General features: G+C 39.2%; 1 protein-coding gene across 2 annotated transcripts in view; it reads right to left on the minus strand.

The window, feature by feature from the left end:
• The window catches only part of LOC121517494 (plexin-A1-like), a 503,338-nt gene that overhangs the window by 33,505 nt on the left and 452,863 nt on the right, over positions 1-16,970 (minus strand). For both annotated transcript variants that reach the window (XM_041799311.1, XM_041799310.1), the window contains exons 22-24: positions 9,046-9,143; positions 6,772-6,930; positions 6,446-6,512 (exon numbers count right to left, since the gene is read on the minus strand). In XM_041799311.1, coding sequence (XP_041655245.1) covers positions 6,446-6,512; positions 6,772-6,930; positions 9,046-9,143 — 324 coding nt within the window. The remainder of the gene's footprint in view (positions 1-6,445; positions 6,513-6,771; positions 6,931-9,045; positions 9,144-16,970) is intronic.

Here is a 16,970-nt window from a genome sequence, read left to right on the forward strand (position 1 = left end):
GCTGAAGCAGCGTTATATAAGTCCTTTCAGTTCTCCTACATGGTTTACATCTCATGACCAGACCCAGATGTTAGAAAAACGTTTCCCACTCTCCCCTCTGTCAAAGACACTTGCCAATCAATGGTGTCATTAGTCATCAAGAAAAACACTCCTGACTGAAGTAGCAGCAGCTTAGAGGGGAGAGAGAGGACACATCAGGGCCGATACTCATCCCGACCGACGAGAGCTTAATGATCGACCGTGCCGAGCTCAGGGAGATACTTCAGACTGTCTGTATGTGCAGGAGATGCATGAGGTCCAGATGAGAAGAGGGGAAAGTACTCATTTATCCGTCTCACCTTCACACACACTTTACAGCTCGCTTTTTCTTTCTAACAACGCATTACTCCTTCTCTCCTGACTTTTTTTGGTCTTGTCTAGTGCAACCAATATTCTACCAACCCTGTCTCCCTACCAATGTCTCCCCCTGCTACGTAACCATTTTTCAGCTCCACTTCCTCTACTTTTTAGTATTTTCTCTTCTCTGCTAAACTCTTAACCCTCCGGTATCACCCTGGACATTTTTGTCTATAAGGGTGAATCTTTCACTTTTATGAGGCGATCATTTTATCTGTCACTGATGTTTTTTAGAAATCCAAAAACATTTTCCCCAATTTTTTATTAAATATTTTTTCATCAGCATCAGTCCTGATCACAACTACCAAATACTTAGATTTTTTACTTCTGCCAAGGAGGTTATGTGATCAGGTGGGTTTGTTTGTTTGTTTGTTAGTTTGTTTGTTAGCAACATATCTTAAAAAGCTGTGGATGGATTTTGATGAAATTTTCAGGAAATGGCAGAAATGGCATGAGGAAGAACTGATTAGATTTTGGGACTGATCCGGATCACCGTCTGGATCCAGGAATTTTTTAAAAGATTCTTTACTATTGGGAGATAGGGCTAAAGGCAGAGGTCTGCGCTGTTACCACTTTACACCAGGAGATGGCGGACATGAGTAACCCCAGCAGCATGTTTTTAGTGTGTTTCCATTCAAAGTTTTGGAGTTTATAGAGGTTGAAAGACGCACGCCCGTTCGAGGAGACAAGTCGGAGTGTAACAGAGAGAAAGACAGCGAATTGTAGCAAGAATACTCACAATGCTGGGAGGAATAGAGGAATATTCACCCTCCGCCATGACAGTCCAGATGTAGCGAAGCCAATGCTTTGCCTCACTGTAATAGGCGAATTAGATTTTGGGAGTGATCCTGATCACTGTCTGGATCCAGGAATGTTTTTAAAGGATTCTTCACTATTGGGATATAGGGCTAATGGCGGAGGTCTGCGCTCTCTGAGTGCAGTTCTTGTTATTGAATATAAACTGTTTAAATGCCAAGTTGAATACAAGAAGTCACTGTTGGGAACCAGTGTATATCAGTGGGTGGTACAGGCACCCATATACAGAGGTTGCAGTCCTCAGCGTACTGGTCGTGAGATCACTTCCTGGTCACAGCCCCATTTGGTGCATGTCTTCCACCATTATTTCCCTGTTTTTCCTGTCTCTATAGTTACTCTACTCCACAGGTGTCAAACTCAGTCACAGCAGGGGCCAGATACTTACTTTAGGTCTAAGCTGAGGGCCTAACAGGGTCAGCATTTAACAATTAACTGGCAACTCATTTTTACTAGTGATAGATTATGGGCAAAAAAAGTCAAAATGATAAGTTTAAGAGCTTAAACTCTGAGATAAAAAAAAATTAAATGAATGAGTTCAAAAGGTAAAAACACATTATTGAAAGTCAAGATAATGTTTTATAAGTAAATATATGAGATAGAAAGTCAAAATAATGAGTTTAAAAGGTCAAAATATGAGTTCAAATCATATATTTGGAGTCTAACAGGTAGAAATATGAGATAAAAGTCAAAGTTAGAAATTGGAATGTCAAAACAGTTGATGACACTTGAAATATTTAATTTAAAAGGTCAAAATATGACTTAAAACTTAAAATTGTGCATCCACATGGTCAGAATGTGTGATAAAAAAAAAATTATAAACTAAAATGGTTAAGATATGAAATAAAAAGTCAGATTCATAGGTTTAAGTTGTAGTTCTAAGACGCAATAATGAAAGTATGAAATAAAAACACAAATGATTTTTTCTCCACATTCCTGACTTTTAATCTGATAAATTTGTATTCTTTAGTTTTTCCATTTTTTTATGACTAAACAAGTATATTTTTAATCATCAAGGTTAAGTTTACATTTTTATAGTGGAGGAAATCTGCAGACCTCCTACTGGTTGGCCAGTTATAATAAAAATATGACATCATCCTCCAGGCCAGGTATAACTGTACCACGGGCCAGATTTGGCCCCCAGGCCTTTAGTTTGACACCTGTGCTCTACTCTATACTACTAAATCAAGATGGGTTTATGAAATCTGCAAATAATTTCATTTTATATACATTTTTCACAGTGTACCAACTTTTTTGGAATTTGGGTTGTAACTCAGGGAAAAAAAACACACTTTTATAATATTTAATGAATGTTTTTCCATTTTTATCAATGGTTTGATATGCAGGAGGGTTAATTGGCTTGATCCTCTGTCATTCTTTTCCTCATCTCCTCTGATGCCCACCTCTGACCTCTACACCCCCACCAGACATTCCTCTTGCCCTTCTCCTCCTCTCTGACTGCTTGACTCTTTAAAAACCTTCTTAGCATCTGGGCCAATTAAGTGGGCAGCTGCTAACGAGGCAGAGCGAGCATACTTTTACGCTTTTGCCTTCCCACTCGGCCGCAGAATGCTTGTCTATAAAATCTGTCTTTATGCCATACAGTGGCTTCATTAAAGCTCCCTAATTGTGTGCTGACATTTACGTTTCAGGAGTATAATGATGGCTCCTGCTGCACAGAGAGAGAAGAGGCTTACACATCATTAACATATAGTAGACGGTTTGAATCTGCAGTGCATTAATTAGAGGCATTGTGTAGTCTTTTAAGGTGAGCAACGAGGGCTATAACAGGAATTTGATAAAAGAAGCATATTGTAAATGCATCATGCAATGAGATCAAACGAGAGAAATGAACCAAATTTAATCATACATGCAAAAGTATACAAAGTCCGACAGCACTATCCAGGACTTTGAGGGATTTGATTTAGTCTGATTTCTGTGGGACTTACATGTTTACATGTAACATTTCACCGGTAAGTAGGTTATTTGGTAACAAGTGACAGTATCATGAATGGATACTCTGCGTCAACAATTTCAGAAAAATGTTCCCCAATGTAAAAATGTAAGGACTTTAAGTTTTCCACTATCTGCAGTCCAAAATATCACCACAAGATTCATTGGATCTGGAGAAATACACACATAAGGGGCAAGGCAAACCAACACTGAATACTTGTCACTTTTAACCTGCCAGGTGGAGCCACACTAAAAGAACAGATTTATTCTGTGATGGATATAAAATCATTATCAGGTAACAGTAATTTCCAGCATCTACGCATGTAAGTTAAGACCACAATGCAAAAGAGAGCCATATCAACAACATCCAGAGGCACCAGTGACTTTTCTGGGCCTGGGCTCATCTGAAACTGACCTAAAGAATAATAGATGTTGAGTCCTCTAGGCTAAAGAGGAACAGCACCATCCAGATGGTGTGGGGGTATACTAGTGTCAGAGGCATGTGTAACTTGCACATCACTGAAGGCATCATTAATACTAAGAGGCACATACAGGTTCTAAATAACATATGCATCAATGAAAACAGTGTCTGTGTCTGAAATCACTCCCTATTCTCTATATTGAATACGCCATTTTGTAGTGGTGTCCGAATTGTGAGTGAGCATTGTTATTCACTATATAGTGCACTCACTCTATTCCACAATGCATTTTGAAAAGTAGTGACCAACCGATGCTCACCAGCCCAGCAATATTTACCATCATGCATCGCGGTTGCTGCTTTCAAACATGATGGACGAATGAGAGGAGCACAGGAACACACATATAACTTTATTTAACACTTCTTTGTTTGTTGGTTTTAACCAAATCTGAAAGAAAATGTTAAGGATTTAAAATGGAGTAACTCTGAGGATTACAAGACATGAGACCAAAATAAGTTACATTACACTTAAAAATGTACACTATTTTGCCACTAAAGACAGAAGCTTTCTTATCTATTAGTATTTCTATTCTGGGGGGGAAATACATCACATTTAGTATCAGTTTTCATTGAAATTCTACCGTTAATTTTGATCCTCAGCCATTGTCATGATATCTACGAGCCATTGTTGCTAAATGTTTTAACTGTGAGACGGTGATTACGTCATTGCTTGTGGCCGGAGTAGTGTCCGAAATCATTTTTGTGTTTTGCATTTGAGTCCACTATATAGTCCACTATATGCTGCTCACTATATAGTGGATAAGGAGCAGGGAATCAGTGTGTGGTTTCGTACACAGCCTGTCTTTTCTCAGGGATGTTCCTGCGTTTTTCAGTGAGATAACACCAAGACACATTCTAAATGAGTTACAACAGCATGGCTTCAAAGTTAACCCTTAGGAGTCCACGGTTACTTTACCATTTTGTCAATAATTTTCTTCTGACACAATAAACCACTCAAATAATGTATACCATGCCAATGTTTGGTATAATTTTTTCTGCAGTGTCTCAATTTTATGAAACAGAAACAATTTTTTAAAGTTTAACTTACTGTATTAGATAAAAGACCTCCAACAGGACATCAGTGGTTCTCAACTGGTCTATATTCAGGACCCACCAATATCTTTGATGACAAATCCTGACCCAAATTTCCCAGCATTTTCAACAATGCACGTTTAATGAATAAATTGTCCCACTTGGATGGGACAGAATTTATGATCGTGCAAAACTGACATGTTTCACACCCTTCTTTCCTTATAATGATGTGAATTTTAGCCAATTTTCCAGAGATCTTAAGAAATGACTTCATTAACATGGTAAAAGTAGCTCTTTGATTAAAAGAAAAGAAGATCAATGGGTTGAAATATTGTTAAAACATTTCAATTCACCCATTATCACAATAAAACTGAGTAAAATAAATGGTATGGTTGCATTTTCTTCATAAACGTTTGCCGCTATTTTTACAAATTAAGATGATCGTATTTCCTGTTTTACTTGGCCAGTTGGCATCAAACAAAAACTGAAAGAAAGCTTAAAAATCACACTTGTGATTGCTATGCAAAATGTAGCTTTGTTTTCATGCTATCATGTGACTGAAATAGCGAATGATGAAATCATGCCGGCATGATCATGGACCCCTAAGGATTAATGGGTGCAGGTTCTATGTTGGCATGTATGCAGGCCAGACCTATCTACAATTGAAAATGTATGCAGCATTATAGCACAAAAAACCCTACACTGTTGAAGACAGTATGATGCACAACAAGCAAGAAACCTTCAACATGTGTGTCTTCAGTCCCCACATGCTTACAGAGTGTTATTGGAAGAAAAGTTGATGAAACACAGTGGTAAGCATGCTCCTGTCCCAACTTTTTTGCAACATGATGCAGACAGAAATTCAGAATGTGAGTATGATTCCAAAAAAACAACACATATTGTTTTGAACATTAAAAAGCTTGTCTTTGTGCTGAATTCAGTTAAATAAAGGCCGAAAAAGAAAAATAATATATACTGATTTTACTGACACTGTACACAACATCCCAACCTCGATTTAGTCAGACTGGCAGAGTAATTCACTTTTTTCTTACAGCATGAAAACATGCCATGTGCTGACTAATGAAGGTCTGAATATTTTAAGTTTACAGGATTAAAGTGGAGAAAAGAAACTGATAAAAAGGAGAGAAACATCACAAAAACATTTCTGTCAGTCTCTCTTTAGCAGAGTCATGAGAGAAAAAACAGAGTAGGGCACAGAATGGAGAGGAGGAAGGAAAAGAGGGGAGCGTGTGAGGACACAGCGTGCGACATCACGCCCCCCTGCTGAGGCGAATGACCTTAAGGCAGAGAGGAGACTGACAGTGAAATAATGACAACAGAAACAACACAGATGAAAGAGAGATCACAGGAAGGGGAGATGTGAGCTAAAAGAAGGACGTAGGGATCAGTGAGGAGGACGGGCCAACTACAAGAGTGAAATGATGAGAGGGTCTGTGGACTTAAAAGACCCTAACACGGCAAAAGGAACACTGCTGAGAGGCTGTGATTATCTCATGTATGTACAGTGAACTAAGAGGAGAAAAGATGAGGCTAAAACAGGAAAAAAGCTTTTAATAACCACAGTTTGACAAATGCAAAAGGGAAATAATATAAGCCCACGGCGTTTAATAAACTCCAACACAGGCTGCATGAATGTATTTAAAGACTACACAATATAAATCCACTTTAGAGGACGCAGATTAATCAGTGTTTAAGAGACACAGCGAACAGATTGAATAAAGATGTTATATCATTACATTTTGTTGTGCTTACCTTGAGGAACTTGTACAAAAGGAATGTAAACCAGTTAGTCAGCATCTTCTCAGCGACCGACTCCGTTCTGAAAAGCAGCAGGAAAGGAAGAAAACAACTTTGAAAAGAGAATAAAAATCAAATTATTTCACTGAGGGACAGCGTTTTGGAAAGCATGTGCAAATTTTCAGGACTGTACTTTCCAACTGGATCCTAAGGGTTGCAATAATGTATCTTTTTGGTGGTATTTACACCAAATTAAGCAGAATTCACTTTGACTATCTGAGCCCTAAATTTCTCTGTTGCTTTACAGCATACTCTATTGAATGTCTCCACATCAGCCTCACCTCCTGAGCAGCAGTTTGGGATGGTTCTTGCTCTCCAGGTTTCTGTCGATCAGGTCGGACAGCAGCTGTTTCAGGACCCCGGTGGCGTACTCCATCTCCCCCTGCAGCGCTGTCATGATCAGAGATGCCACGTTGCCTCGGTCCCGCATGGAGAATGACCTGAAAGACATTGAAACTTTAACACACATTTATTACAAGTGCCGCCTTAAACTCATGTGGTCATAACAAGGGCTGGTTTTACAAATTTTTGTGCTAAATTAACCTCACAGCACAAATATCAACGCACAAGTGTAATAAGTGACACATTTTGTTGCTGTATATCAACATTACATACTCACAGTCCACACTGCAAAGATTTTTCAGTTCTCTGCCCTGTAAATTTCAGTTTCCCCTGGTAAAATTAGACATCTTGTGCTTGTATTTCAAATGTGGAGAAAGAGAAGTTTGGTGCCTTGTTTTGATGGGCCTTTGACAGCTGTGAACCCAAAGTTTTGCCTTTGTGTTGGCACGTCAGAGCCAAAAATTTCAAATACGGGTTAATGCGCAACTGTTTTCACTTTGTAAAACAAGCTAACAACCTGCTGAGTGAGGACTGTGAAAGAAAATCTAAAAAATATCCCCATCTGACACTCCTGGTTCCTTGTCACCTCCTTTTTTCCTTGTTCCTTGTCCAGATCAGCAACAAAGAAGAAAATAGGTACAGGGAAACCACACTGTAAGGACAAAAGTATTTGGACCCATTGCCATAGGTGTATAAAATCAAGCACTTATCCATGCAGTCTCCATTTGCAAAAATTTTTAATACTTAATGGGTTGTTCTGAAGAGTTCAGTCATTTCAAGTGCGGTGCTGTGATGGATGCCACCTTGGCAGTAAGATGGTTAAGAAAATTTCATCCCTGCAGGATATTCTACAGTCAACTGTAACAGTCTTTTATTCTGTTATTAGAAAGTGGAAGCGTTTCAGCCATCAAGCATAAAACCACTTAGAATCACAGTGTGGGGTCAACGACTGCTATGATTCCATAGCTGAAGAGCTCTGAAATTCCACAGGCATTAATGTAACTGCAAAAATTGTGCGGTGGTGAGCTTCATGAATGGGTTTCCATGGCTGAGCAACTGCATGCAAGTCTCACATCACCAAGTCCCATGCCAAGTATCAAGTGGAGCACCAACACTGGACTATCTGTAAAGTGACATCACGCTTTTTTGTTTAGCAGTCAGTCTGGGTTTGGTGGTTACCGAGAGAACATCTCCTGCCTGACTGCATTGTGCCAACTGTGAAATTTGGTGGAGGAGGGATAATGGTAGGGGGCTGTTTTATGGTTTAGACTAGATCCTTTAACTCCAGTGAAGGTCAATCTTAATGGTTCAACATAACAAAACATTTTGGGTAATGCTATGCTTCCAACTTTGTGGCAACAGTTCGGGGAAGGCCCTTCTCTTTGCCAACATGACTGTGCCCCAGTGCAGAAGAACTTGACTGGCTCATGCAGAGCCCTGGCCTCAACCTCATCAAGCACCTTTGAGATGAACTGGAATGGAGGAATTGTGAACCAGGCCTTCTGGTCCAACATAAGTGCTTGACATAATAAATGCTTTACAGGATGAATGGACACAAAATGCCACAAAAACACTCCAAAATCTTGTGGAAAGCCTTCCGAGGAGAGTGGAGGCTGTAATAGCTGCAAATGGGGGACCAACTCATGTACATGTATTTGAATACAAAGTCATTACAGTCCCTGTTAGTGAGATGGTAAGTTGGCCAAATACTTTTGTCCATATAGTGTATCTTCACTTAAGACAAGTTAAAAAGCATTGCTCAGTGAAGACAGTGGAAGAAAGTTAAAAAAAATAAAATAAAATCTGACAATCCTGGTGCCTTGTCACCTCCCTTTTTCCCTGTTCCTTGTCCATGTCGGCACCAGAGAAGTAAACAGGTGTGAGACGACAAGCTCGCTGGACTCTACAATAGGACTAAGTGTGATCAAGATAACCTAATGCTGATGCTAACTCATGTCTGTACATTTAAGACATGGTTTTACCCCAAACACTGGCAGCAACAAAAAAATAATGACCAAGTGTCATTACAGCAGATTTCATGAACAGTTTTCACATTTCTTGAGGATTTCATCAGACATGTGTTGCTGCAGTTTTAGCTGTCCAGGCCAAAATAAAAGAATTGCTGTGTTTCTAATATGTTGACACTGACATAAAAATGTTTGTATACCAACAATCGGATCATAAAAATGTCCAAAATAATAAAAAAAAGTAACCTTTGAGCCTCCAGGGTTCGAATGAACGTCAACAGGAAGTGTTTCTTGGTCAGCAGCTGGCCGAACAGTGTCAGAGCTTTCTCAACGTTTGCCTGGACCTGAGAAGACAGAGAGAAAAATTACATTAAAAGTTATCTTTGCACAAACCTTGCCATCCTTTACTTGAGGGTAATCCATATTTTTCTATTTTAATTCCCAAAATTCCTGCCTATATGTTGTTGCAACATCAATTTAAATCATGCTTTCAAGTGTCCCCTCCTCTCAGAAATGTATTTTGCTTATCATAGCTGCACTCGGCTGCTCGACCTTCACTTTGCAGAGTGATGCATGTGCAGAGTTTGACACGAAAAAGCGAATTTCACATTCATCAGTTTCTCAAAGCTTCAAATTTATCACACTATGTGAGTACGAACGTGACACTTTGAAAATGATAAGCACTTTCAAAGTCACATACTGAACTTAAGATTTTCTAATGATTAGTTAAAGTTTCATTCATATTAAGATGTTTTAATGAGCACTTTTGCCTTTGTGAAATTAATAGTATTCATAGGATACAGCATTCATAAATCTCTGCAAACATGTCTGAGTGACCCTTTCATGGTCTTTTTTCTCCCAAATTGACCCCTTTGAATGCATCTTTATGGAGCGACAGTTCCCAAACTTTTCAACCAACAACCCTCAAAATAACAGTGCTAGAGAGTTGGGACTCACCATGTGGAAAGATACAATGTGAAGCCATAAAACCTGTATTTCAGGTTTGTTGTATGGCAAAAAAAACCATGGCTAAGTATAGAAAAAGTTTAAAAATCATGAAAAATGCAGAAATATCTGCAGGCGTGTTGGCTGAATGCACTGAAAAGTCCAAAATTTGATACTAATGTCTATCCTGTGATTTAAAAAAAAATCAATGTAATTTTAGGATTTGTTTCCTCTGATACTCTCATCATATGCATCACAGGGGAAACCTAAAAGCTCAGAACCATGCAGAACACCCACAAGAATCTCTGTTGTGCACGATCAATCCCAAACACTTCAAATACAATGGAGTATTATAGCTCTGACTCACTGTGAACACCTTTGTAAGCAGACATTAATTCATTTTTAACTGTGTGATGAGCTGAGCTTGTTAACACAGACTGATTGGTTGCTCTCCCTCGTCGCTCCGCTCTGAGCTGCTTTATGAGTGTTTCTCAGCTGTTTCTCTACAGATGATTTCTGCAGACGACTTGACATAATTGGCTCCTTGACATCAGGGGGCGGATGGGTCAAAGCATCCTCCAGTTGAATGCTGATGAAATGAGAATGTAAATCATGCTGCACACTCTCTTCAGCTGTCTCGACTCTCCACACACTCATATGCCATCTTTGTCTAGGACTTTGGATTTAAACTTTATCTTGTCTCCAGTTAGACGAATGAGTGCAAAGTCCTTCGACGCTTCCATTGCCTCAACAACCACTTGGATTAACCGAGACTTTGTGGTGTCGGGAAGCAGAATTTGCCAGACATTTTCAATCTTGAAGACTAACAGCAGGCATCATCTACCATTGTCTGATTGCTTAATGCTACCCTATGCCAGTTTTAGCAACATATGATAATAACAGAACATTAAATGTCATTTTACACACAAATATAGCTGATAAATGTCATAATGATACACTTCAAACTAACATTATTGTCCCACAAAAGGGGCTTTCCATCAAAAATACCAGACACTTCTAGTTCCAGGCCTTCCCCCAGATTTGGCTCGGTCCCTGACAAACTCAGAGAATGGGCCCTTCTGATATCAGTGTGTGCTGGATCGGTAGCATTGATGCTAGCATGTGCCACAGCTAACAGTTACTTCGTTTAATTGCTAAAGTGTGTCAAGCTGTTATTGGTTTTAGATGTTGAAAGCATCTATATGTGTGACTTTTAACTGCTTTTCAACCCATTTTTTTTGGCACTTTTCATAAATTTTGAGCATTTTAAACCATTTTTAACCTCTTTCACCCCCATATGTTTACCACTTTCACATATTTTCTGCATTTTTAACCCATTTTTGCTACTTTCAAAATCACATTCCACAAAATTTCCCTCTTATTTTTGCAACTTTAAATCAAATCATGCTACTTTTTCATACACTTTTCACCACTTTTTTCTGCCTGTTTTTGTTACTTTGACCCTTTTTTGCTACTTTCGGACATTTTTTCCTCTTTCAAACATTTTCTACCACCTGTAGCCAATTTTCACCTCCTTTAACCAGTTTTTTGTCACCATTTAATACTATTTCACCACAAATTTTTGCCAATTCCCTATTAAACCCTTTTTCTTTTTTTTTCTTTTTTTTTGGTCTCCTTTTCTTTTTCCATTTTTGCCACTTTTTCACTTTTGCCTCGGTTAACCGATTTACAGAGGTGGAAAAAGTTCCAGACTATTTTACTCAAGAAAAAGTACATTTACTCTGGTTAAAATTTACCTGAGTAGGTGTAAAAGTAATGGTCTATAAATCTACTCAAGTAAAAGTAAAAAATTAGTCATTTAAAATCTATTCATAGTGCTGAGTAGCTAATTTTGATGCCCTAGGGGCTTTCAGAGTGAAATATCACTGGGTCTTAATGTGCAACAACAATCAAATATGGACTTCCAACCAGGGTATTTATTATAAGGTGTGACCTAGCCTAAAGTACAATGCAACAGCTGTTTTGAGAAAAAATATGGAATCAATTTCTTGCTATGTGCATGTACTGAATGCAACATGTTGTGAAAGCCAAACGACTGGTCATCTTCATGTTGCTGGCAGAAAGCTTGGACCTCCTTGTTGTGGCTTTTAGTGTTTATTTTTTACTCAGTACTCGATGCTTTTTAAAATGTAATTAAATACAATACTTAACTCAAAATATACTTCAGTAAAAGTAAAAATAATGATTATAAAAACGACTCAAGAAAGTGCAACTACACAGAAAGCTACTCAATGATAGTAATTTCAGTAAATGTAATTAGTTACATTCCACCCCTGCAGATTTATGCTACGATTAACCCCCTTTTATACCACTTTATATTCTCACTGAGCACAGAGTAGCGCACTCACTCACACTGGTCCAATGTACTTGACTTCTTTAGGCTTAAATGAGCCCAGGCATGGTAGAAATTGCCAATGTAAGTGCGCTCTTATACTCACTGGGGCCACAGAGTAATGTTTGTCTACAATTCTAACACAAATGACCTGGGGTATAAGAGTCATTGGTAGGGTTATTGACCTAGCAACCAATTAAAAATGTTCAGCTCTGCAGCACCATCCCCACATAGAAAGTATTATGCACCAAGCAGGAACTCTTCATGGGGCAGATTTTCAAACCCCAGAACTAAATTTAGATCCTGGGTCATGCAGTTGAAAAGCATATAGTTCCTCATAAGGTCCCTTGTTCCAGGGGAAAGTTTCTGCAGTCAAAAACTACCTAAAGTATAAAACTATCATGTTCTGATAAGGGTCAAGCTGCAGATCTCCACTGTCAGACATTAAACTAAAGCTGATGGCGGTAATGAGCCACCTCTCCGCTGTCAGGGAACCTTTCCTGTCAGGCCTCTCCCCAGGAAGCTGTTATTGCGGCTGTAGCGCTAAGACCTCTGAAGTCATACCCTCTCCTTTCATACCCTCTCTTCTGATACCATTTCATGTCATGCACCCTGTGCATTTCCCACTAACTCTAACCCTAACAGAGTATTTTTTTTTAAAGTCAATATTAGATGCACATAGGCAAGCAATGCAGTTTTGTCCCATTCCTGCCATCAGCTGTTGTTTTAAGTTTCAGTGGAAGTCTGCAGCCATAAAAAGTCAACATTTAACATCATATCACATTAGCGCTTACTGTCAACCACTATGCTTGAGTCAGAACCTAAGGTATGTATTTTCATCAGAGCTTAACATGCAATTTCAAAAGTAGCAATGAAGAAAATTCTCTGGCTTTTCCATACTGTATGACTTGACAGCCCTTCACTGAATCTTTTATATGCTTCAACTACCCGTTTTCACAAAGAACAGGGATTTTATCTGCATGTGGAAAATTTCTAAAAACGTCAGATCAAACTGGCGTGAACCAGCCAAAAACAAGATTCTTCTGTCACACTGAGAGGAGATTTAGAAAGAGGAAAAGAAGGCCTAGCAGGATTGTGTGAGTGTTACAGTGTGTTTGGTGACAGAGGTGCAGCGTGCTCGTCCCACTGGCTGGCACCTGTCACTATTCATCAACAACACTCCAAACCCCCCGAAGACGCCTCTGTGTCGCAGCGTTTCCCTCCCCGCTCTAATTCTCTCTCGCTCACACTTATTGTTGACTGTCTCACATCGTTGCTCTTCCTCCAATTTTAATTCCTCCCTCTCTTTGTCTTTGCGTGTCTCTCTTACACACACACTGACAAAAACGCATCATTTCCAACTCCCCTCTGTCTTTCTCTCTCTCGCTATTGTCATCCTTTTGTACCACTGCTACATCTCTTCTTTCTCTCCTCTGATGTGCCATAATAAAGTGTCTGGCCCTCTCTCTAAAGTGCTAAATGAGATTCTCGGGCCTCCGGGGCGGATACAGAGTGTGATGCCTGTGTGAAAAAAAGGGAGCAGGAGCGACAAAGAGAGACAGATGGAGATGCATGTACATACTGCAAAGGCTGAGTCTTTACCCAATTTCAAGGAGGGAGGAAAGGAAGAGGACACTCAGTTATCTGCAAGAGTGTGCACATGTAGAGTATGGAGTGTGGCTCTGTGTGTAGTGTGGCTGTGTAGCTTAGGGGAAAGAGCAGTCACACAGAGCAATAAAGCCAGGAGCATTGGTTTACACAGGCCATTGGATTACAGCATCAGCCCCGCAGGGAAATACACAGAGGAGGATGGAAGTCTAGACAAAACTATAAAATACGTAAGATCCCTTTACCTCTGTGCCAGCCTGACGCAGCAAATTAAATGAGATGTCAAAGAGTGAGAAGATATTTCCTTTTTTTGGCTGACTGCAAGATAAAACCTGCAAACTCATCTCCATTTTAAAGAATGAGGAAAGTATTCATAAACACTGACAAAAGCATCAAACCTGATGAAAAACTGAGAATTATTCAATATATATAATGTGCATTACTAAGGCTAAAACCCAGTACACCCCATGCCCTTACTACTTAGCCCTCCTATATGTTTTCAAATTCACGTGTGGGGGTAGGGTGAAGAGTTGAGGCCCTTCACACTGTGATTTTCCAATTGCACACACCAAGCCAAGTGTCACAGGACACCTCCCAGAATGCCTTGCAAATAACTGGTAAGATTTCAAAAGTATGACAACAATCTAATATGGTACCTATAGAACAGTGATAATTTCGTTGACTAAAGCTATGACTAAAATTGTTTGCTGACAGCCTTTTTTTCCATAACAAAAACTAGACTAAGACTAACAAAAATAGATCTGTGATGACCAAAACTGACAAAAAGTCAGTTTAGTTTTCATCAAGATGACTAAAACTGAAAAAAAAGTAATTCAGTTTTTTTTGTCAGACATTAAAAATCTGTGATATTTCTCCACTGTGGGTAAATCTGTCAAAAAAACAATGCATCTGTAGCTATTCTGCCTCTCAGCTGTAGAAAGCAGGGACCCCAGGTTTGGCAGAGTGCAGAGAACAAACTACCATGATTTAGGCAAGAAAATAAATGCTTGGGCTCAAAGTAAAGACTAAAATGTGAGGACTTTTTTTTTACTAAAACTAGACTAAAGCTACAAAGGCTAGAAATGAAAATTAAAAATAGCTGCAAGGCACACAGGTAGCCTAGTGGTTTAAGGCGCTACCCATGTACACGGGTGGCAGGGGTTCGAATCCAGCCTGTGGCCCTTGGCCGCATGTCTCTCCCCACTCTCTCTCCTGTTTCCAACTCTATCCACTGTTCTTCTCTATAGAATAAAGGCATGTAAAGCCCAAAAATAGATCTTAAAAAGAAATCACTGCCAAAATTAACTCTGCTATAGAAAGTATTCACCCCCTTGGATGTTAAACACATTTACTGATTTTAAAAAATTGTCAATATAATTTAGCTTTAAAAAACATTTGAATGTCATAGTGAAAACAGAGTTCTTGCTATGTTGGCTGCAATCAATGTGGATAGGTCTTAGTCAGGCTTGCACATCTGGACATTGCAGTTTTACTGCATTCTGCTTTACAAAACTGCTCAAGCTGTGTCAGGTTGCACAGGGGTCAAGTGTGAATACCCCTTTTCAAGTCCAGCCACAAATTCTTTATTTTACTAAGGTCAGGGCTTTGACTCGGTCCCTCCAGAACACCTTGCAGTCTTTAAACTATTTCTGTGTAGTTTTTGCTGGGAGAAAAAAAAATTCTCCAAAGCCATAGTTCTCTTGCAGACTGAACAAGATTGTCCTTTCTGTATTTGCCTGCATTCATTTTACCCTCTACCTTTACAAGCCTTCCAAGCCCGGCTGCATTGAAGCATGCCCACAGCATGATGCTGCCACCACCATGCTTCACAGTGGGAATGGTGTGCTTGTGGTGATATGCCTAACATAGCATTCTGTCTGATGGCCTAAAAGCTCCATTTTGGTCTCATCAGACCAAAGAACTTTCTCCAACTTGACTGTGGAGTCTCCCACATGCCTTTTGGTGAACTTTAGTCCAGATTTAATCAGAGTTTTCTTTAACAGTGTCTTTCTCTTTGCCACTCCCCCATAAAGCTCTGACTGGTGAAGAACCCAGCCAGCAGTCATTGTCTGCAGAGTCTCTCCCATCTCAGCTGCTGAAGTTTGGAACTCCTTCAGAGTAGTCATAGGTGTCTTGGCAGCCTCTCTCACAAGTCTCCTTCTTGCACGCTCACTCAGTTTGTGAGGACGGCCTGATCTAGGCAGATTTACACATGTGCTATATTCCTTCCATTTCCTGATGATGGATTTATCTGAACTCTGGGGATGTTCAGAGCCTTGGCTATTTTATGGCCTCCATCCCCTGACTTATAATTTTAATAACCTTTTTTGTTTGGAGTGTTTTCTTGTCTTCATTGTGAAATGGTAAACAGGAGTACTGAATGACCAGTGACTGGACCTGGACTTCTAACACCAGGTGGCTGGGCCTCTGTTGAAAGGTCAGTCACTTTAAAGGGGGTGAATATTTCTGCAATTACTTATTTTACTTTAAATATTTTTGTTTAATCGACATTTCTTTGTAGAAATCTGTTTTCACTTTGACATTACAGAGGATTTGGGGGGTTTTCCTGTCAAAAAAGCCAAATTATATTGACCTTGACTGATTTATAAAATCAATAAAAGGGTAAAACATCCAAGGGGATAAATATTTTTAACCTTAACCTTAACAGGCTACATGTTAACATGCATGTACTTGCATTGCATTGTTTCTGAGAAAACAAAATGCCTTCTAATTGAGCAATAATTAGAAAAATTGAAATGTTTTAAAAAGTAGAAATATTGACAGCTAAACCTTAGAAATTCTAGACTTATATTCTAGCTACAGAAAGAAATACGCTCTGTGTGAGTGAGCTTTAGGATAAACCAAAGAAAAAGGAGGAAATTGATGGCTTTAAGTGGATTTGCATTCTGATATACTCCTTTCCTGTCAAAACACCTTTGTATTCTTTCAGTTATTACATTACCAGTAGTTTTAAGTTATAGCTCTAGTCTTTGCAGGAAACCACAAAGGGCTTTTTCTTATATCCAAGGATAATTCAATCTTATTGAAGTAATCACCACAGCTCCTCTTTGCCAAAAATAAGGGAGGATGAATCACTATGAACGAATAAAAGAAAGCAGCGAAAGAAATGGCAGCTAGGAGACTTCCCAGAGGGGATTTTTTTCTCCTTTCTAGGAATATAAATCCACTTTCTGGATTCGAACGATTAAATGAAGCTGTAAAAGGTCAAACAAATTATTCCTTGACTCCAAAAAAGTCAGCGCTC

This window comes from Cheilinus undulatus, linkage group 11 (assembly GCF_018320785.1).
Source record: "Cheilinus undulatus linkage group 11, ASM1832078v1, whole genome shotgun sequence".
NCBI lineage: Eukaryota > Metazoa > Chordata > Actinopteri > Labriformes > Labridae > Cheilinus > Cheilinus undulatus.